The sequence below is a fragment of the Helicoverpa zea genome, chromosome 20 (assembly GCF_022581195.2).
Source record: "Helicoverpa zea isolate HzStark_Cry1AcR chromosome 20, ilHelZeax1.1, whole genome shotgun sequence".
Classification (NCBI taxonomy): Eukaryota; Metazoa; Arthropoda; class Insecta; order Lepidoptera; family Noctuidae; genus Helicoverpa; species Helicoverpa zea.
Window position 1 is genome coordinate 598,828 of NC_061471.1, and position 23,828 is coordinate 622,655.

The 23,828-nt window shown below is 36.2% G+C and overlaps 1 protein-coding gene across 9 annotated transcripts in view; it reads right to left on the reverse strand.

Moving 5' to 3' along the window:
- The window catches only part of LOC124640089 (atlastin), a 34,899-nt gene extending 11,399 nt beyond the window's left edge, over window positions 1–23,500 (reverse strand). Inside the window, exons 1-4 of one of the 9 annotated variants that reach the window (XM_047177722.1) lie at window positions 23,260–23,499; window positions 22,987–23,089; window positions 6,507–6,560; window positions 1,676–1,711 (exon numbers count right to left, since the gene is read on the reverse strand). In XM_047177722.1, coding sequence (XP_047033678.1) covers window positions 1,676–1,711; window positions 6,507–6,560; window positions 22,987–23,020 — 124 coding nt within the window. In that variant the 5' untranslated portion in view covers window positions 23,021–23,089; window positions 23,260–23,499. Of the gene's footprint in view, window positions 1–1,675; window positions 1,712–6,506; window positions 6,561–22,986 lie in introns of all 9 variants that reach the window. The other 8 variants (XM_047177720.1, XM_047177721.1, XM_047177725.1 and 5 more) reach the window with 8 other exon arrangements.
- Between the last annotated feature and the right edge of the window lie 328 nt (window positions 23,501–23,828).

The window sequence follows — 23,828 nt, forward strand, 5'->3', positions numbered from 1 at the left end:
ATAATTACGATAATGGCAGAAGAACCCTGTTTCCTAACTAAATGGGACGCCGCAATTTCAGAGTGCGAAAGACCAGAAACAAATCGCTTCAAAAAACAATCGCTGGTTTATAGGCAAAAGGGATGAACGGGTCCCTAAGAGCTGCAAAATTCTGCTCAATCACATTTCAGTGTAAAATCTATAAGAAAAACATGAAAGACATGCGATGCAAGAGATCTTGTTGTTTCATCGTTGATAAGTATTGCAATTATTCAATTGTTCGCAACACACCATTTATTTAAGCCCCTTGTTACCAATTACGGATGGCAAACTATATGGTTTTCTTAGTAGAAGACCCACGCACCAATCTAGATCCTTCTCTATGTGTAAAATTACTATCCTGTAAACGCTACAGGCTATTTGATTCACTCACTCTGAAGTTAGGACCCCCGTGTACCAAGATCTAAAGAACAATCTCGTCTTTTCTATGGTCCAAGCTACTTCTTCTATTTCAATGTATGTTTCATCAAACATTTAAATCAATTCAGTAAGATTCTGGCATTCACAATAAATTCTTCTTCATCCAGTGTTAAAATAAAAATCTTAATACTTGATTGTTAACGTATGATACCTAGCATTGTAAGCCGATACTGGTTTGGTGTCAAGGTCGTGACTTTCAGACAAAAATACGTACGTTTTGTTTCGCATCCTAATAATCAACTTATGTTATTAGCGTCACTAAGTGGGGATTCCAATGTTACCTGAGTTCAATGATATAGGTACAAAGTTTTTGATGTTTCTTTTAGATGGAATATTTCCAATATTATTTATTCATAAGTTATTTTTGTAGTCTGATAGTTGTTTTCCTATGGTGTTCCATCTCCGTGAGGGAGAATATGACTTCGCTAAGGTATGACTGTTCTGTCCACATAATTAGCCTTTGACGTTATTCATCGCATTGACGTAAAGTTCGCACCTGCGTAAGATCTGCATGGGCTAATCTGACTAGGAGTTACTAAGTCTTCAGGTCTCACCCACGTTAACAAATCTAATAAATTCGACTTTAGACTACACGCTGGTCTGGTCAACCTTTTGAAATCCTATGAGACAACTACAACACGTTTAGCCTAAGCCAATTTGAATTCCAAAATTCATAGGCTTTGGATTTATCGGGACCCAACATAATCGGTCGTTGAGCCAAATAGGAGAACCTAACAGTTGCAGTTGGGCTGATAAAATGATACGAGTGCGTTTGGTAGATACAATATGCAAAAAAATCCGGGAAACTTTACACTCAAGATAGGCGAGATAGCGATAAAGAAGACATGTTGTAGTAGGCGATATAGTTATCGCAGTTTATAAAGCACGTCCGTGGATGTCGTATCATGTTTTGAAACGTACTACTGTATTTCAGATAAAAATAAACTCTTTTTTTGTATGTCGGTTAAGATTGGAATAGATTTATTCTTGATTTAGTTAATTGTTAAGAGTAAACAAAGTTATTAAGCACATGTAGGCGTTTAGATCATGCTTTCATACCTTTATATTTAAAAACAAAAATAGTATTGTGAGTATACTGAACTAGGTGCAGTTGGTAAATATTAAAAGTTGAGTTAAACTACTGATTGCTATTAGTTAGACACTTCATTTGTTAAGTATTATTAGTTTACAACAAAGGTTCAATTACTAGACTTACTTGGAGCTTCGACCCTGGCAACAGGCTGTGATAACGCTAGAAACAATAAGAGAATATACGTTAACATCTAAGAAAAAAACTAGTTTTAGTTATCTACATAGAAGTGCGAAGATCTTATAAAAGGTATTTACCTAGTTAAATGAATCGAATTATCGAAATTTGGGTGTCATCTTTTGTAAAAGCGTCGTTGATCATTGAAAAAAAAAAATACAAGAAAAGGCATCAAGGATATAAATTGCTAAAGTTGTAAAAAGCGCAGTAGTAGGTAATACAAAAAATAATATGCAACAAGAAATCGATAACATAGCAAGAAACACCTAAGTGGGTCACTAGTACTACAACATTAGCATTAGGAACGAAATCGCAACGCGGAAACGTGTAACAATGAGTATCCTCGGCGGTGGTAATTAAGGATAATTCGTACTTGTGCGTTGCGTGTGGACGGAGCGAAGGTCAAGACGACCACGTACGTATTATTTGGACATATTTGGATACGTGAATAAAGTAGTATCCAGACTTTGGAAGACATATGCCGCGGATGATGGCTCGACCATCTATAGTTCTATTGTTGGGAAGCAACACTACCCCAGACTAACTGACGTTATAGTCCGGGTGCGGGAAAAGTGGCCCCAAAAAAGAGGGAAACCGCGAAACCGCTGGAAAACGACCAGTGTTGGTGTATTTTCGAACACTCCTCTAGTAGAGACATTCGTTGTACGCCGTTCGTCGTACATACCTCGCTTAGTCTGGACCTCCTATCTCCTATATCCTCTTAACTTGTTATTTAAAAATAAAGCCGATTAAGGGCTTTCAGGATGAGATAATATTTAAGGCTATATCTGAAAAGGTCGTTGGTAATAATGATAACGCTTCTAGCGATTCGAAATGGTATTAGATATATGTAGAATGATCCATAAAGGCTCTGTAAGGTCAATGTTCAGTTGAGTGAAACTAATATATAAATCCTCCCCACGTATAGGATTACTAGCCTTTGTCAATGTCGATCTTCTTACAAAGAAACCGGTAGTTTATACGTCCGAATTTATCCTTTAACATTGAGGTTCCAGACTGAAAATGGCTTATTACATAAGATCGCGATTACACGGACTATTTTAATATCCGTCAAAAACGAATAATTTTCTTAACTAAATAAGAAGCTATATTCTGTGCACAGAAGCTTGAATATCATTGGTTGACAATTGACATTTCAGTTCAAGTGAACTTTAATGAGGGCTGTATGAAAAAAAGACTAAACTAAGGATACATTACAACGGTCGATGGATTTATAGTAGCCATTCTAGAACGCTACGTAACTTCAAAATGATAAAACAGTGGAAGAGTGTGAAATGGTTGCTACTAATAATAGCAATAGATTAAACTACCTTGGTAATAATATCTAACAACAATATAAAGAAGCACAACAATGTATAAGCTTTACAAAGGCACGTAACAACAAAGACAACAATGCAAGCATATCAAAAAAAACTAGCACCTAACAGCAGCATTCACTATTGCAAAAATTCGCTGCTGTTTTTACCGCCATCATCTTTCAATGATAATTTCCTGACTCTTCGTCATTGTGACCAAAGACCATGGACGGTTGATGGTTACATTTAATTTTATGTCAATATTGCATATTGTATACTGCAATATACCCATTGTATACCCATGCATTCATTTAACCTACGGGCAGACATGTGTTGCTAGGGAGTTAGTTGCGCCAGTTCTTCCCAGCAAATACACACAGGCAGTGGTAAAGGGTGGGCGTTTTGGGGCTGTCTTTTGTACATTTTTGACGTTCAAAAAGTGCTGTTTTGCTGACAACTTTTAGTTTGAGTTCATGTGACTATTTATATCTAGCTATTTTATTTGTTGTCAACGTGAGACACGTGTAGCACCAAGCATGTGCAACTTAGCTTCCGTGCAAGTATTGCGCGTGTATTGTCAGCTTAACAGTGTTCTATGGTTTCTCTCTGATGACTTGGCAACGGGCAAGGTGAAAATCCGCTGTTTATGTGTTTCAGGAATGATAATTTACGAGTATATCGTAGTTTACGATATACTGCACACTCGGTACTTCACAAAGTAAGCGATTCGCTGAATATGACATGTATTTGTGTCATAAATAGTAATTTGATATTGGATGCTATACATTAAATAACTTATGTCTGATAATAGGGTTCTTGGAGTCTCAGATTTGATCAAACATAGTTTTCATCGTCGCAAAAAGGCGCCAAGAAAGTCTCACACCTCATAAGGACAAATGGTCCGAAAGGGGCCTCTCGAAAACTGGTAAATGAATATTTATTAACCCACCCAAAATGTGAAAGGCTGCCAAGTTCGATAATATGGGAATGCTTCGCCTATAAAAGAAGTGTGATCTGAATAAGTACCAAGTTCCATACACATACCTCAGTTAAAAATAGTTACTTTTAATGATGTTACTTGGCAAGTTTTCACACACCTTGTTAAAATATAAACCTACTAAACGCAATGAATCAAGTACATAATTTTCAATCAATTAATCAATCAAAACATTTATTTGTGAACCATAGGTAAGAACAGATCTTAAATATATAAAAAATTTCTATTAAAACTTGCCAAGTAACATCATTAAAAAGTAACTATTTTTAACTGAGGTTTGTGTATGGAACTTGGTACTTATTCAGATCTCACTTCTTTTATAGGTATAAAACACCTTCATTATTTTGAAACTGCCTCACACTTGGCCATTTTCAGATTTTTCCCTTTACCTTGACATAAAGACCTACCTCCATGCCAAATTTCAAGTCAATACGACCATTGGAAGTGGTCTAGGTTTTTGATGAGTGAGTCAGTCAGTCAGTCAGTGAGTGTATAGTAAAAATAGCGATTTTTTGACGTCAATATCTCAAGACCTACAATAGGTATATTAATGAAATTTTGTATTTTAGATAAGTTAGGAGGTCTCAACAGATACTAGAAATTTGATATGCGTAAATAAAATAGATTTTGAGTTATAGGGGGGTCGAATTTGGCCCGAAATGGTTCGTGTAATATAACCCACGGCCGGCGTGTCGCTTTTTTTTGCTCGAACTTGGCGGACACACTGCCGTGTGTCTAGATTTGTCCCCAAAAACATGTAGCATCATCGTAGAAATTATGATAGTAATCCTATTACAACTTGGAGGGTCACAGATCAAGGTTCAGTGTTAAGACCCTCATTTATCATAGAGAACATTAAGCAATTGTCCGCTATAAAGACTACAGTAGCTATATTTGGAAATTACGTGCATTTTGTTGAAGGAAATCCTTATAAAGAAAGAGTTCCTCTTTAGACTAACTTGATCATTTTTGGTGTCCTATTTTGGCTGTTATGGCTTAGCAGTTTTTCCTAATTTCGCCGGAAAAACTTTACAACAATGACATATAGGAAATCATACGCTGTTATTATATAACCTTCGAAATTGGTCAATTGACTTATTTAGTGCAATTACAATCAAACGGAAACTCAACCATGATAGTGGAATTGCCAGACCAATCTAGACCAGTCCTGATCTAGCGTCACAGATTTTAGCAGATACGGTCTAATTATAAACATACCATATTTAGAAATAAGCTGTCCATTCAATGGAAAAATTCTAATGAGACTTGCCAATAATTCTGTAGATTCAACACCACAAACTATGGAAGATATTTTAATTGTCAAACAAGAAGAAGTAAAGATAAGCATTCATCAAGAAAGGGATAGTGCTCTTCGTCATACAGACCCATTTAATTTTTGCATTATAACTTGGATCCTCAATCGGGCATAATCTGATATTTATCGACCATTTCTATTGTGTACGTAAACACAATAGACCGAGAAATGAACGAGAACTTTACTACCAAACAAAAAAATATTTTCAAAATTGACAAAGTAAACAATCTTCAGGATTTTCTGGTCTGTCTGGTTGATGGCAATAAGCTTACCCATCTTAGCGAAGTGTGTAATGAGTAATAGTCACACATTTGTCAACCTCTTCCGAGGAAAGCAAACGTCATGAGTTTGTAAGACGACTTAAATAAAGTGGATATTCAGAATCACCTGATACTCATACTCTTAGTAGCATAGTAAATACACATGTATGTATATGTAGCATTACACAACGTTTTCGTAAATACCAACAACATTAATAGCTAATGTATCTTGTGGCACGATAATCACAGCTGTCACTTCGGACATGCGACCGGAGCAAGCGCATCATACTGTGCCAAGCATTCGCAGACTATTGGGGCACTTTTACTTTATTGTAAACAGATCTGAGTTCCACTGAGGTAGGGCAGAACGAATTGAAACACACTGTATTACTTTGAACTTTCCAGTATTCACTTGAAATGGTCCTAAACCTACCTATATCTTGTCTGAAGTAAGTTTGACATGTGATTTGTCTCGTCAGTTACTGGTGAACTATGAGGGCTCACTTAGAGAAGTTTGAGCGGCAAGTTTCAGGAAGATAAATGAAGTACGCAGTTATTTTACTGGGTACATCTAACAAGATTTCTCAAGTCTGAATATTTACAAGAGAAAAACTTTATACGACACTAAGTGGCACACATACGGACACAGATAGAATTTAAATTAAGAGACCTAGTTCCGAGTGTATCACTCTTAAAAACATCAGAGATAAGATAAAGAACTATCACAAGTGAACTAAGACAATGTTATAGTTTATAAAACAATTCGGGGCCACCTACATATAGTTGCAGATATTTACAAGCGAAGACATCGATTTGTACAACATTCGGCACAAGATGTTAAAATACTCCACATTGGAAAGTTAAACACACAGACAGACAGACGCTCACTTACTTTGAATGTCTTTATAATTGACACGCAAGCTCAGCCTGCCTACCACCTCACTGCCTGGAACATAAGTCATACAGTTCACATACTTCGAACGATAGAAGAAGAAAGAATGCGGCAGTTTGAGATTAAAAATATTCATCAGAATGGGCAACAATCCTTCCTTCATTCATAATCTAATCGAATTAAAATCTAGTATGATATATTATTTACGATCAAGTCCAATACGTATTCGGTTAGCTTAGTAGGTAGAAGATACACGTGGGATATCAATTCTGGATAATTCTCCTTCCCTATACATAATAAGGGTCTTAAAGCTACCTCACAGTACACTGACAGTAGTAATTATGTACTGAATGAAAAATTACTGATGCACTCGAAACACAGGTCTGGCGAACTCCCAAACTTGAGCCGAATTATGTCAATAACCTGCTTGGACCGGTTCCAATGACTGTTATAACGGAAATATTAGAAAACTATTCGTCAGCCAGAAAAAAATGCTGGTTTATTGACTTTCTTCCTAATGAGGCTCATCGATACAATAGCGTGATTTGGCATTGAATCCCTCTGATTCAAGACTGCGGTGACGTTTATATTATGGCATATTTTTATTTCAATCCAACTACAGGAAGAGTCGAATTCGTTTTCTGACGCAACCACACGTAGCTTAGATGTGATGACATCTTTTAAGATTCAACTGAATCACGCCAAGTATGGGTGTCATACGGATGAATCCTTCTCACTTTTATTTAACATGCTTTGAGAAGGTTTGTGTTTGGAACTACTCATGCTAAGAATTTTGAAAACGGCGAAATTTTGCCTTTATTGGAAACTGGAGAAAAATGCCCTCTAGTCGGCTCAAAGAACATTAGAACTACTAGCGCACATTTTGGACCTCTGCCGACTACAGCAAGAAAAAAAAGTTCCAATACGGCATTACATGATTCATGTTTCTCTGTATAGTGTAGTATGTTGTAACTGGCATGCACCCAATAACCGGGAACCGGGCGCTGATTGAAAATAATTCTGTTACGCGAATCGTATACGTACTTTGATTTTTCGACACTGATATATGTAATTTACAGCACGTGGATAAGAAGAAGTCTGTTTTGCAATTCTGAGTGGGTTAGATTTTTAAATGGAACATCAGAAGCTACACACACATTGATAAAGAAAACGTTGCGGAAATGTATCTAAGGCCTGTTGCGATAAACTTCATCATAAAACTGAGAAAGTACATGATGATAAGATATGAAGAAATATAGTAGTGTAATAAATATTTTTAATGAACAGAACACGGTTTAAACGAACAGTGTCGGAAGAAACTATTAACATTATCAGAATCGACAAAGTGCAAAACTGAACGGGATAACACAGCAGCAAGCCGACAAAATTACCAGCTAATGTAATGAAGCCATTAATACGGGAGTGAATGAGAATATATTTCGGTAGGCCACTTGATATTAAGCGCAGGCTTAGAGGTCAGGGAAAGGAGTCCTGTAACGCGAGCCTAATTAGCTTTTCGTAATCATGAAGGTCAAGGCTCTTCTGCTTAAAAACCTGAACACGTAAAATGAACGTTTAATTAAAGTAATTCATGAAAATAAGTAATTAACAAAGCTGCGTATAATAGCAGAGAACAATTCCGACACTTCAGTGGGTATCGTATTTCAGAAGCCTTTCAAAAACCTTCAGAAACAGTGAAGTGTGTTTATTTGGTTTCATTTTATTTACACGAAAAGAAGGCAGGTTGCCTTCAATGAAAGGTCTTCAAGAAATTTCTCAAGTTCAGTACAAAAACTCAACCGACAAATCTTGATTTCTACATTTCCAAACATGCAACGGCTTCTATTGTCATCTAAGGACACAAGAAGATATCTAGGGAAGAAAAACATGTGATTGTCACGCGGCTCTTCTTCCCACAAGTCCGTGAGAGTAATGGTAGTATAATATCTAAACAATCTGCGGCTTCCGTTCTCTCGCACGGAACAATTGAAATGATGATATTACGTAAGTAAGAGTATATTTTGTCACTCAATTATGTTGAAGTAGCTGAATGAAGTATGATGTTTCAAGAGTATGAACAGTAATGTGGATTTGATTAAATCTCTCCTCTAATAAACTTAAATTATAAGGCCGAAGCGTTTGTTTGAACCTAGCCGGTTCATCTCAGGAAATTTTGGTCCTATTTGAAAACCGATTACAGTGATAGATAGCCTATTTATCGAAGAATTCTTTATAACCTGGTGTAGTTCTTAAGTGACGCGGGCGCAATTGCAAACGGAAGCAAATTTTTTTATTTATGACAATGGGAGATCCTTAAAGAATGATTAGACTCAATATTTCTACTCGCTTACTTACGTCCTGGCAAAACGTTCTTCAAATTAAAATTCGCGTAATGTGCTGTGTCAAATAAATAACATATATGAAGCATTGGAACACGCGAGATATTGTGCTATAAATAACCAAATGGCCGGCGGAATAAATTATCACTTTATCATGTAAACTCAGATTATTCAAATGAGTTCGTTGAACCAAAACTAAGTATGTCATTATGCTCCACATTCCGTTGTTTTTATACGTTGGTAGGGCTGCCATCTCGAATTTCGCCAAACCCGGACAAACATAAAAAAACCCGGACATTTGGCTTAAATCGCATTTTTTCCCCGAACGAGTACGGTTTTTTTTAAACAAAATAATACCCAATTTGTAATCCATTTACTATTACCATACACTTAAATTCAATGAGGTGCTTCCTTACATGAAAAGTGTCCGGGTTTTCCCCGGACACTTCTAGAAACCCCGCCCGGACGGCCCCCGGACGGCCTCCAAACGAGGACAAATCTGGGGAAACCCGGACGGATGGTAGCCCTATACGTTGGTAACAGATTACTGTAAACATGAATAGGAAGGGAGTAAGTGTCAGTATGACGAGTGACAGGGGAAAATGGAAGAGGATGACATATCGCGCCGACCCCAAATAAAATTGGGAACAGAGCCGGAGGAAGAAGATACTGTAAACATGTAAAACGCATGTGTAAGGAGAGATTTCAGCAAATTGACCGCAAACAATAAGTACGCGTGGTCGCTCTACTAACATAATATGATCGCACACAATGTTTGCAATGTCGCGAACATTTAAAGAATAGAGTGTATTACTGTAAATCAAAAGAAACATTTGTGTGCAGCACTCACACACAATACTATTTTTGGATACGTTAGATACGGTGTGATAAGAAAATAGTTATACCTACATCTGTGAACATTTGTATGAAGATCAGTGGTATTCTACAAAATGTCTACCTAATGTAATATTGTATATTGTATGACAAAAGAACCATAAATATTACGTCTATTCAACGTGTCTACTTGTCTTATTCAAACATAACAAGAACTGTGTTAGAATCCACAGAATTGGTCATGGTCATCAATATGTAGTAAGTTTATGAGATAACATAATTCAATAATGAGGATATTGCACATAATAATATGTAGTTATTGAATGAGAGGAAAAATATTCCATCAATTAAATTCGACAATTGATCACATTCATAAGGTCTGTAACAATGGTTGTTATTGCTCAATTGATATTAGGTATTGTAATAATTAAAGTTACTTTGTCAGTTAAAGATTAGTTAGTGTTCTTTTTTTTTTTTAGTCAGTTATTAGTTTATTATTTTTATTTTTTAATTCCATAAAGCATAAATTATTTCATATCGTTTGACACCCGCAACTCCTCATAGGTCCAGTTGAAAACCAGCGTCAGGCACTAGCTGTCTGGCATAATGCTGAACTGGATGCTATTTGGCGCAACCTACTATTGTTGTTTTTTTTGTACTTTTTATTATTATATGTATGTCTTGTGTTGTGTCAATAAATGTTTTTTCTTTCTTTCTTTCTTAAATCATCCTCATCCTCATCCTCCGAGCCTTTTCCCAAACTATGTTGGGGTCGGCTTCCAGTCTAACCGGATTCAGCTGAGTACCAGTGCTTTACAAGAAGCGACTGCCTATCTGACCTCCTCAACCCAGTCACCCGGGCAACCCGATACCCCTTGATTAGACTGGTGTCAGACTTACTGGCTTCTGACTACCCGTAACGACTGCCAAGGATGTTCAATGACAGCCGGGACCTACAGTTTAACGTGCCGTCCGAAACACAGTCATTGGTGTCTAAGGTATGTTTAGAAAGTACATAATTACAAACTTAGAAAAGTTGCATTGGTACTTGCCTGACCTGGAATCGAACCCGCGCCCTCTTACTCGAGAGGTTGGTTCTTTGCCCACTAGGCCACCACGACTTTCTTTCTTAAATGAAGTATGATAATATTATCTATACGAATCTAATAATGAGGAGACATTTTTATTTGATTCTGCCTAAAGCTCAGAAACTACTGAACCGATTAAAAAAAAATCTTTACTGTCGGAAAGCTACACACTCTGCCCGAGTAACATAGGCTGTATTTTATCCCGGTACAGGCAGTAGTTCCCACGGGACGCCTGTGATCTGTGCTAAATTTCATCCTAAAAAAAATAAGTTAAATAACCCTCATAATATTCATTAAAAAATATTATCATTATTTCGATAAGTTATCTACTTTCCTCTATCGAATGATTGCTTAATCTCTACACATTACAAATTAAAGCTACCATTTGATACGCCAGCTTAAGATAGCCCTACTTTTACGATAACTTGTCAATCGGTAACATGATGAAATTAAAGAATAATTTCCTATTCGGACTTGTGAGTACACAGTGTACTAATAAAATAAGGAGGAATAATTTTTTTGTCTGTTTATTTGTACCCTGATCGCTACGAAACTACTGAACCGCATTGAATAATTCTTTCACTATAGTTCGGCCATTCAGAGAATGCGTTCCTGACACGTCGCGATTGAACTGACGACGTAACTACATTCATTGATTATTGATATAATAATGTTGTTTTAATGCTCCTCAATTGTTAAAACGGTAAACAACCAGCAAAAATATTTTTATCGTAACTGCAACGCCATTGCAAAGTTACGTCGTCAGTTCAATCGCGACGTGTCAGGAACGCATTCTCTGAATGGCCGAACTATATTGTATTGCACTCTTTCTAAGTAACATAGGCTATTTTATCTCCGTACAAGCAGTAGTTCCTAATGGACGCGGGTGAAAACCGCGGGAAAACGGCTAGTTGATACAAATTAGGTATACATGTAATCGGTAATCATTTTGAGTTATTCCCAATTTGTCATTAGTACCGATTGGTCACCAACTATTTTTTCCATACACCAAATCCCAATTGGTCATTCGAGCAAAATAAATAATTTAATATTTAAATTTTGAGTTTCGTTTCGTCACCCGCATAAAATTTCACGTAGCAGAGTACCGTCAGAAATAAAAGTGTTAAAAGAAATTTTAAATGAAAAACTTCGATGTAGGTAAAGGTTTTAATAGCTCTCATATAAATAAATATAATAAAATTTACATTAAAACACAGGTGAAGACAACATGGGCATTTTATAAACCCGAAAATGTGACTCGATACTTTTGTGTACCGGTAACAAAAGTAGATACCAGGAGCCCATAACTAGCAAAGAGATTGTATACCTACATAAAAATATTCACAAACAAGAAAATAAATATCCAAAAATAATTTGAATCTAGTCAGTAGTTGTTTTGCACATACTGCAGTTTTTTTTTTAATTGGACCTTGTTCTTATAAACAGAACGTTTCAGTTCAATTATCTTCTTAAACTTCTTGTTCTTACTATTTATTTATTTAAAATACTTTTTGCACATTGCACAACGGCGGACTTAACGCCTTAGGCGTTCTCTACCAGTCTACCTCAGGGCTTTGGTGAAATAGACAATTACCATCCATACACAATTAAGAAAATATATTTATTTTTATTTTATTTATTTAAATGTACTTAAGTTTTGGTCACAAATTGTGCTATTTACTGTTTTTCCGGTATTCATTTTTACTAAGTCACCACATGCACTTTAAAGGGCACTCAACAACCAACTAATAATGCATTTACACCACATGTTTTTTTTTTTTTAAACCGGACCATACTTTGCCCATTCTTCTATATTTTGTCTCTTTCCAGAAAAGAAACCTTTTGGCTTCTGTTTTATTACCTTATTTTATATATCATAAAATCGTGACACTCTTGACTGCTATACTCCTGTAAGTTATGCGGTCCTAGTACATGGTGGGCAGTTCCATGGACACTCGTTGATTGGTATATTACTCATCTGATTTATGCGATCCTGGTATTTTGGTTTTGGCCGTGCGTTGTGTGACGCCGTTGAAATCGTGATTTTATTAATAGCGTCTTGCCATTATCGAAAAAAACATAACCAACATAAATAAAAAAAACATACCTATTACTATATTGTAAAGCTTTTCTTGTTGACAGTACTTTTTACAAAATAAAATACGGATGACGAATTGAGACTAAGCAAAATAAAATATTTTATCGAATGACCAACTGGGACACGTTTTTTATGGATGCCAAATCACTAAAATGACGAATTGGGCATAACTCATCATTTTCATGCATGTTTTTCTTGTCACATTATCAGAAGCAATAATAAATATTACAGCGCCAGCCGCGGTACGTTTTTTATCGACTGGCAACAATAAAAAAACTTTCAACCGTGAAATCAATTTCATTGGACATTTGAAACGCGTAAGTCGTCAAATGTAACTAATTCGGTTAATATTCATGAAGTTTGTCGTGATAGCGTTGACATAATTATTTTATCATTAATTAAAAATTCCTAATGTGGTCCTATACCAGTTTTACATAAGCAAAACTGCAAAAATAAGGCATAAGATATATTCTATTTTAACCATGGATGGGACCCAGTTAGTCAAAATAGATGGACTAGTATCTATATTGGATTTATTGTGACATCAAAAATCAGAAAGCGTTTATCAAAGTAGGCTTAAAATCAGCACTCTTCGAACGTCAAAATAACATGAGACAGCCCACAAAAACGCAAACCCTTCACCACGTCCTATGTATTATTACTGTGGAGAAGAAGTGGCGGAACAAACTCCCCAACAAAATACCACAAATCGAAACTAATCAACAAACTCCAAATAATCCAAGACCAAACACAAATAATTACCACAATAAACCGAGCCGATAATACCCAGGTTTCGAAAGCCGATATCCGTAGTCTAGCCGCAAGGAAATACTTGGCATACCTGAACATTAGTGTTGAACTAAACTGCAGGGCAGTTGTGCTAACTGGGGTAACGACACTCTTGTAGACTGCTGCAGAATATGTTAATAGCCTATTTACTGTAGGCAATTATTTTAAATGGAAACATTCTTAAAGATAATGTTAGGGTTTATGTAGACTGGTGATGGCAGATCTATACTAATATTATTTTGAAATCAATTTTTAGAAATCTTTTATAAATGGAAAATATTTAGATGACATGACGAAAGGGAAAAATCCACATTTTTCTATTCTAAAACTCTGAAATGAATGGATGGATCCCTGATGACGGAAGGAAGGCCAAGGAAATGCTCGAGGGATGACTTGAAGTTTCCGAGATGCGGAACCACAAACTGTCTCAAAATAAAAGCTACTTTAGTAGCATGAAGCTTGTGGCACATTATAGCAGCACGGCAACAGCACGGCTGCAGCACGGCGTCGCCTCGAATTAAGACTACGGCTAGCTGCCAGCGCGCCAACCACGCGCTGTCCGCTCGCCGTCGGCGCGCCGTCCGCTCGCCGGCCGCAATGTGTAAGCTTGCTGTCACCGCAAACTCAATATTATTTTAAGACGATTATGATTGATGTTATGATTGAACACGACGTAATGACGTTGTTTCGCTGCCGGCTCGGAGTCGGCGCGCTGTACGCATGAGGACCGCTCGCTTGCAGCACGCGGGCGGCGAGTCGAGTTGTGTGGAAGCGGCAAGCACGCTGACTGCTCGCCGTTGGCTTTTTCATATTGACATTACGAAATATATTATAATATACACGATTTAATGCTCTAAATTGAATGACAACTTAAATGCTGGTGTGGAGCCGTGCTGTTGCCGTGCCGCTATAATGTGCCACAAGCTTTAATTATTAAGTATCAAAGTCCGATCGCCACAATGGATACTGATCCAAACGACATGCATTATGCGTCTTGCAGTCCTAACAAATTCCGTCAGCAATCTCCCTCAGACATACCTCAAATATTTCCACCGTATTCACCGCAGACAAATATCTCCTCTATTTCGCATTCTTGTAAAGATAACGGGTTCACTAATAAAACTGGTTTAGAATTTACTATAATAGAAATGCATCAAGCCTGGCTAGGTTCTGTTATCGCAATGCGCCTGCAATGTATTGGTAACACTAATCTTGAACCTGGCTATTGTCGAAGTTAACGTTATTCGAAACTCTGGTTGGTGCAGAGTGCAATAAAGTTTGGGAAATCAGTTTTTATATTTGATAGAAATTAAATTGATTTTGTCAGTTTCAATCAGCTATGCTGATATAATAAACAGGGAACATTATTTTGATTGTACCCTAAAAGCTCCAAAACTACTGAGAGAAATTCTTTCACTGTTGGGGCGCTACACTCTTCCCGAGTAACATAGGCTATATTTTATCCCGGTACGAGCAGTAGTTCCCATGGGACGCGACTCCGACGTAACTTCTAAAAGTATTCTTAAAAAGTTTAGGAAATTAGTGTTTTTGATAGAAAGTTAAGTTTAGTAACTACAAATTTTAATATGGATCTCTAAAAATCCTATCCGTCAGGTTGTGAGTCAGCTACGCTCAGTTGTCAACGCATCATCAATTTATAGAATTGCTTGACAATGGTCTGTGCGATCTTTCGGCTTGTTGGTTTTATTGCTAAATGCTATTGTTATTTGACCCAGTAAAACTGACAGTCAAGCCTAGAATTAAATAATAGGAGGTAAGATACAACATGAATGTTACAGTACGCGAAAATATAAAGTGCATGTGAGTAAAAATGCAAAATGTCTAGATTGCAATTAGATATTTTTTTAATAAGTAGATACAAAATTCAAACAAATTTACCGTTGACAAGCGTTAAAAAAATACATTATTGACATATTTTAATATTAAAATTAATATTATCATAAATAACCAAAAATATATTATTATAAAAATATTATTATCCAATGTCGCTTATCTGTTTATTCGCCGCAAAAAGATTAAAAATACAAATATAGCGGTATAATACAATGATAAAAAAGTCAATACGGTAATCTACATTTATGTCACATACACATATATACGGTAAGAAACACATGTAACGGCTAGTTGCATGCGGCTTATGTAAATGAGTGCCTGTCCATGCCTAACCAATGACTATGTGGAACGGACTTTACGATCGAAAGAAACCGACCGGATTGCCATCCTTTTGTATCGATAACCTACTCAGAAAATCAGAAGGATGATTGGATATTATTTTGCTACTTTTTGTTTGTTTTGTCAATTGAACATTTTTGGCAGTCGTGACGAGCAGTCAGATACCAGAAAGTCTGACAACCAGTCTTACCAACGGGTATTTGGTCGCCTGGTTAACTGAGCTGAGGAGGTCAGATAGGTGTTCGGTCCTTGTAAAACATCCAGTTAGACTGGAAGCCGACCCCAACATAGTTGGGATAAGGCTAGGCAGATGAGCTGCCTATAAAAAAATAAAAAAGCTATTTATACATGGCGGTGAATCTACCGTGTACAGACTTACTTTGGAGAAAAACTTGCAAAAACAAAAGGTGAAAACTACAGAAAACAAAAGATAGTTTTGAAGCTTTCAGAAATTGTAAGTATTCATGGCAGACGAGCAGTTTTAGGAGTCGTAACTTTCGGCTTGCAAGTAGGAAAATTCATGTATTGTGAATATTTCTATTACCTACATGAAACATAATATGTCTAATAGTACAATTTTCGTCTCTCTAGTGCCCATACAAAGAAGCATACAATAATATTAAATGAGAATGTCCATAAGACAATGATGGTTTGTCGGAAAGATGACATGAATAAAAAAGGAGTGTACATGTATGTTAACACCAGCTTCCACCAGTACTTGCTTACACTCGTGCTCCCGGATATAACGTACATAGCCTTCTTTGAGCACGAGGCTTAACAATGTAAGAATTTACAAATTCGTCGGCTATTTCAAAGTTTAGCGCGGTCAAGCCAACAAGATCACACATATCCTTAACAAAAACACTTTCTCTAAAAACCTAAGTAAGGCAAGTCAAATCACTTACGCACACCAGTCGGAAATGGACATGTGTTGGCGATGTAAGTTATGCAAGCACAGCTTTCTAAATCAACGGGTCTGATGGTGTCATTAGCAGACATACCGACAGATGTACTAACTGAGAACTACTGCCATGATTTCTTCCGCGATTGACGTTTTTGCAGGACGATGGCAATCATGACGAAGCTTAAGCCAGTTTTGATCATATGACTGCGTATACGAGTTATGGAAGAAGATTAACCATTTTATGTAGTTTAACTTCAAGTACTTTTTCGGGTAGCCCGGGTAAACTGGGTTGAGGAGGTCAGATAGGCAGTCGCTTCTTGTAAAGCACTGGTACTCAGCTGAATCCGGTTAGACTGGAAGCCGACCTCAACATAGTTGGGAAAAGGCTCGGAGGATGATGATGAACTTCAAGTACTTTTTTCTGAGATCAGTTTTTATTCAAGGTAGGTACAACTATGTGATACACCACTAGGGGAGAAGCCATCAAAAGGCACAGTATAAAGGCTGGTTGTTGGTATTTGGATCGAAGATTTTTATGCCTCAAAAAAGTTGAAGATAAACTAAATTAGCAAAATTATGAATTCACACGGGCTCAAAATAATCACTGTGAACGATAATAAGCCTGCACTTGACATTGTCATGATCAAGTGCACTTCCTAACCGCAAGTAACTGAATACTGTTCCTACACCACTTGATATGCAGTCACATTCCGTGGCCGAGCACCTACGATATCACTCAATAATAATTACAGTCCTCGTTAATTAACTTTGCCGGCCTGAACTTGGGTTCTAGTGACTGAGCATCAGTCAAAATCTTAATATTATAAGTTGAAGAGTTTGTTTGGTTGAAAGTGCTAATCTCAGGATGTACTGGTCCGATCTGGAAAATTGTTTCATTGTTAGGTAGCCCGTTTATCGAGGAAGACTATAATCTACTTTTTATCCCGGTGAGAGAAATATGTAATACCTATTGTACGAATAACACTACAGCTCTCGTCAAATAATTTTGCCGTTCTGAAGTTTGACGTTAAAAGTATTTTTGCAGAAGTTACTGCGATTTCTAACTTTCAACAGGATCATTACGATGCTAATTGTAAAGTAAGGAATTTGATTGGCGGAGGAAGGTAACTGACCGGCAAAGGACTGGATAAGTAGGCGTTCGAGTGCATTGCTGATAAGATTACGAAAACAATATCTTGGACATTGATATGCACAAATAATCGTATGATTTTTGCACATTGAACTCAAAGATTGGGTTATTTAGCTGGAAACTTTCTTTTCCCATTTCTTTAACCCAGCAAAAACACATAAGAAGTCGTGAATGGCATTGTTGGGGATTGGGACTGTCTTTTGTAAAATTGAGCTTCAGAGTTTTGGTTTTCAGCCCAATATTTTTTTTAAATTATGTTTCACAAATTCAATAAAAATAAAAAGTATCTGGAACTTTATATAAGTTACTTAATTGTATTTCCTATGGTAATATGTGAGATATTACGGTAACAATATGACTTACGACCTAGATCAAACAAAAGATTTCAAAACTTCGATACCGTGCGCTTGCGACTGTCTACTTTTAATCGATACGGCCTTCAATTGGTTATCGAGCGAGCTTTAATCGATATCCATGTATTAGTTGAATGGAGATTGTTAAAGCTTGGCATTGGGGAGATATAACATAAGAACGGAGATTGGTTTAAACTGGCTTCAATAAAATGGGACGATGATTCGGCAAAATATGATAAAGTTGTCTCGGTCAGAACGCATATAGTTTGAGGAAAACATCGCAAGTTTATTCACAACTAATATTCTTTAGTATTAAGCTACTTTTGAGACTAAAATATTTCTGAATAATGATTCAAAACATAGTTTATTTGATCTATGCTGTGGTTTTTGGATCATAAATCACAAATCAGCCATAAATCATACACCTTACCTCGTGCATACTTTCAGTAGTCTAGCTGGCAAATCCTTTCAATACACAGAACATCTCCTGTATTGTTGAAACTGGCCACAAACGAGAGTCAAAGCCTAAACAAGAAGCATTAAAATCGAGAACAATATGAAGCACGTTGTCCACGACCCTATATTAGGAGTACAGCACTTCGCACACTTTCACTGGATCGTGACAGACGGACGTAAGACCACGCAATGCGCCAAAGGGGTCACGCCAGTGGGGTCACGGTAACAACGAACTGCAGAACTTTAATTACCCACTTACGGATGTTCCCAATATTTTATATATTCGTTGTTTTGCTGACGAGATGAGAACTTTAATTTTCTCTTGTAAGCAAATCCACATGTAGATATAATATTGAGGACGCCTGTTATATTGCTAACTGGCAACCAACAATATAGGTCATATGATATGTGTAGGTCTTTTTTGTCTTCTAAATTAGCCATCAATACGATTTTTATCTAGCAGATTTCCGCAAGATGCACGTGGAAGTACGGGAATCCACCAGTGCAATCCACGCCATTAATAGGATGAAAGAATGTCGACGATACGTGTGAAATAGGAACAGAACCTGTTCCCACTGAAGGACGACACACTGCAAAAATAAACAAACCAATCAAAGCGGATATATCCAATACCTAAGTATTTTGTATAAACAACCGAACAAACGGACTTATTACATGTCTAGAATTTTGGCAAAACAAACTAGAACTCAGCCAGACCCAGATACAGTTATATTTAGCGGTATTTATTATACCTGACTATAGTTTGGTTGTGAAAATAGCAATATAGTTCACGTGGGTGTTGGCGATACAAAGAAACTTAGTGTTAGGGAATACCAGGAAAAAATCTGAAGAATGTTAGGTCACAATTTTTTTTCACGTGAAAATGTATGAAAATTATCGATTTTAAGCAACTGTGGAGATTTTTTATTTTCTCAAAGCAATAACTTTTAAAGCATTGGGACAAGATTTTTGGGTTATTCATTGCACTTTTTAAGAGAACTTTTGAGGACCAACAAATACATTCTAGTTTGAAAAAACTAGTAACCAATTATAACCTAACCTTTCCCACAAAAAATAAACCAGATTCTACCACAAAACAGATTAACCAAAGCTCATTAAAATACCAACTTAACGGCCACTTAATCAGCCAGTTCCGCGAACAAGCCACATGGCGTCCATAGACAGTAGTTTTGAAATAGGAACCTCTCGGCCTAACGAGCGCGGGAACCGACCTACCGACCTTTACGCAAGCGGACCTTGGCAACTGGCCGGGACTGCACGAGGAAAGTGGGTTTGGGGATCACTGCCGCATACTTGGGTCTGAGGAGACCGCCAATTGCGTCATAAAGTTCTTTTGGGACACAGGTTTTTACTGAAATAAAAGACCCAGGATTTGAGATCCTCCTGAAACCTGAAGGTGCTCAAAAAGCAACTTCATAATGCGTAGACATATTTTTCTTTGATAGTTAAATTGTTGCTTAGCTACTACAATCTTGCCACCAATTTGCAATTGCCACAACAGTGTCTACAAATCAGGTTTTGTTTAATTAACTCTAGCTAGAGTCGGTCTAAAATTAATTGCGACAAAAAATCGCTTGCGTCATACAAGAAGAAATGCGGACCTCCAAATTATTGCTGTCGCGTTTTGCCATTAAATTTATGGTTTATCGAATAAATAATTTAAGTTTTGTTAGCCGAAAACTAAGTAATAAGTTATTAGAACAGACGTCTAGCACACATTAAAAGGTCATTGAACCCCAACTGTACATATTTATTTTAGACCTAATGCGCATTGTTTGTGCCCACATATTTAGCTATGTGGGCTTGTGGGCGACTCCCTTGAGTAATATTCACTGAGACTGATTTACTGAAATATTATGTGGTAATGAGACAAGTCACCCGTGAAAAATAAATAAAAAATCCGAGCCTGAAAACGAATACGCCTGATTGATATCTATGGCATGATCACCTAAATCGAACGCGCTTTAATTGTTTAAAAATAAACAATACGCGCACTTTTTATCTCAGTACCAATGTTTATTATGAAAAAAAAAGTATATAATTAGGCGATCTCATTCCTCTCGTGTAAATAGAGCACTGATATTACTGATATTTACGTTTACATAATGAAAGCTGATATTGGCTAATTGTTGGGTGTAGTAAGTACCTATATGTATCTATTTTACGAAAATGATATGTCATTGTTGAACATACGTGGCTTAGAATAATACGTAGTACGAAGTTCACGTAGTTTGTCACACAATGTATTTGAACATATTCAATCGTGGATATTTAAATGACTAATGTGAGTGCGTTTGTAATTTTGGTAATATATTTTTTTTTTTTCATTTTATGAGACACTAGCCGTTTTCACTCGCGTCCCGTTGGAACTACTGCCCGTACAGGGACAAAATATAGCCTATGTGACTCGACTTTGTTTCGGCGGGAAAACTGATTTCAAAATGCTTGTGAAAAACTTATTTAAAATCAGATTTTTTTTTTATTTAAGGCTGATGTAATTATGAATTATGATGACTTGGTTATTAATAAAATTGACACTAAAGGATAGATATTATCATATGACTCAAATGCACAGTCAACATGACCATACATAACAAAAACAAATACCTATACTTTTTGCTACAGTCGTTCTAGAGATCAAACAAGTTTGTACATAAACAGAAATTAATTCTTGATGTTGGCAACAAGATAAGGATAAAAAAATAATAAGCTACAAAACTGCAAAAAAACTGCTTTAAAAACTTGTATGTGTTACTGCTGGCGTAAGCTTTTTTTTTGTATAAAAATACTGGTTGAAATCTGTATGCTCGACACAACAAGTTTGGTAAACTTTGTACCATAGATATAAATAATCACCTATAAGGTTTTTCTACTTTGATTATAATACATATTCTGGTTTATTCCATTGCCTTCAAATAAAGAATATCTGGTTATTGATAGAAATTGCATATGCAGTGTATTTTACATGGTCATTTTAATTTGATACAGGATCTGAACTTTGAATTGATTTAATTATCTAAGGTATCACACACATCAAGTGATTAAATGACTCAGTTAAAATTACTTTGCACAACAGTTACGGATATTTACTAGAACAGATCTCATGCAATCTGTCCAATATGTTGCATAAAATAGCAAAATGATGCAATTGATATCAATATTAGAATCTTTTTTTTTTAAAGTTACTTTTGTTGTTTAAACGGACCCGATTACCGAATTGGTTGCTAACACTTTTTAGATTTTAAATACAAAATTCTTTAAACGCTTGCATGTTTGATAATTATAAAACAATAGAAAATCAATTGTGTCTCGCAAATATCTGCGCGGACAGGTTAATCTTGACAGTTAAATCTTATTCTACATAAATACAGATAGTTATTTCATATTATATCATGACCTTTATAAAGTTCAAGGCAGATTATGCACAATTAATGTTAACTGCTGCAAGCAACCGACTTGCATATGAAATGTAACGCAGAACATATTATCTTAGCGGATAGTAAGTAAAGGTTTGCATAAAAACTATATTAATTTTTGTATATGGACAAAGATTTGGTTGATTAAATATTTATGAAACTTTCAAATTCCATTTTCTACCTGTCTTAAAAAAGGAACAGGTGAATAATTGTCCTACTTAGTAAAAAGTTTTATTTTAATAGTAATTTCCTTTGCGTACATGTGAATAAAGAATAAAAGTTTTCATTAGAAAGTGAACAATGAATCAGCAACAGTTTGAATATCAACAAGTTATTTAATTAACATGTTGATCAAATACATATATGTAGTTAAAGAAAGGAAATCCTAATGTTCGCGAGTGAAACTAATGTAACAATCACACCACTGTTATTACAACGTTGTGGAATTACACTCACTCTACTGATAAAACAATAACATTGCTATTAACAAAACATTTCATAGTCCATTAATATCAACCTTGAAATCAAACTCTTTGTGCTCTAAGCTATTCCATGTTTTGAATTAAAAATCAGCATATGAATTGTCAACACTTAATGACTGGCAAGTTACAAGAGTTGGATTGTTCACACACTGTGAAACATTCTAATTGGATGCGAAAGGAAACATTCGAATATTTAACGTCCGTGTTGTGGTCTAAAACAATGCAATAACACTCGACGTAAGAGTAAAGTTCAACACGTTGCCTAAGGTTAAACCCGCGCAAATAAACAACATTAATTACGTTTTAGCGCACTTAACCTCAGCTAATATCGAATATTACAACAAAACAATGTAATACCTGAGTGGAGGCTCCTGTCCGCGCCCCCGGTCATGTTCACTACAGTCTGTCCGACCGTGCAACGGTACCACTCAACGCGTCAGGCGGGCGGCGCACTCCGCTCCTGGCGGCCCAGCACCACAAATCCACGCAGCAATTATAAAAAGAACCCAATTTCAATGTCACAAAGGTAACACGAGGGTAACGGGGCTCGGCGACGCAGCCGATCCGCACTGACGTCCGCGATACTCACTAACCACGCGCTCTAACCATAAATATCATAACATAATTTACCTTCTCCCTCATGGTAATTAGTTTCTCGATGTTTATGTCCTTCGACTTCAGCCATATTCAATTTATTTATTTCGAGATCTGACTGGACTGAACATAGCGACGTAAAATTTTTCCAACACGACGCAAGTTGACAACCTTACGGAGGAAAAAAGACGTGTCATACTGTCAAAGTCAAAGTTGAATTATTATTTTATTCAAAAAGTTTAACTTATTTTTGTGTAAAAAAATAAGCAAATTTTTGCACGTTAGTTCGTTTCAGTCAATATTTGATACTGTTTATATTTTTTCACGCAAAACTCATATCTCGTAAATAATTTGAAGAAATGGTGCGTTCGTGTTAACGTTCAAAATGTTAATCATGTCATAGATAACAATCCAAAGAGTAAAGTAATATATATATAATAACAATCGAATAAAGAACACAATAGGTATGGCAACACCAACCATAAAAATATTTTTGAGAGAATGAAATAAATTACTTTTAATTAATAAAACTAGGTAATAATTAACATGAACAAAAACAGCTCTTTATGTTTTTCTAAATACCGTGGCTGACTCTGAGGAGCAGA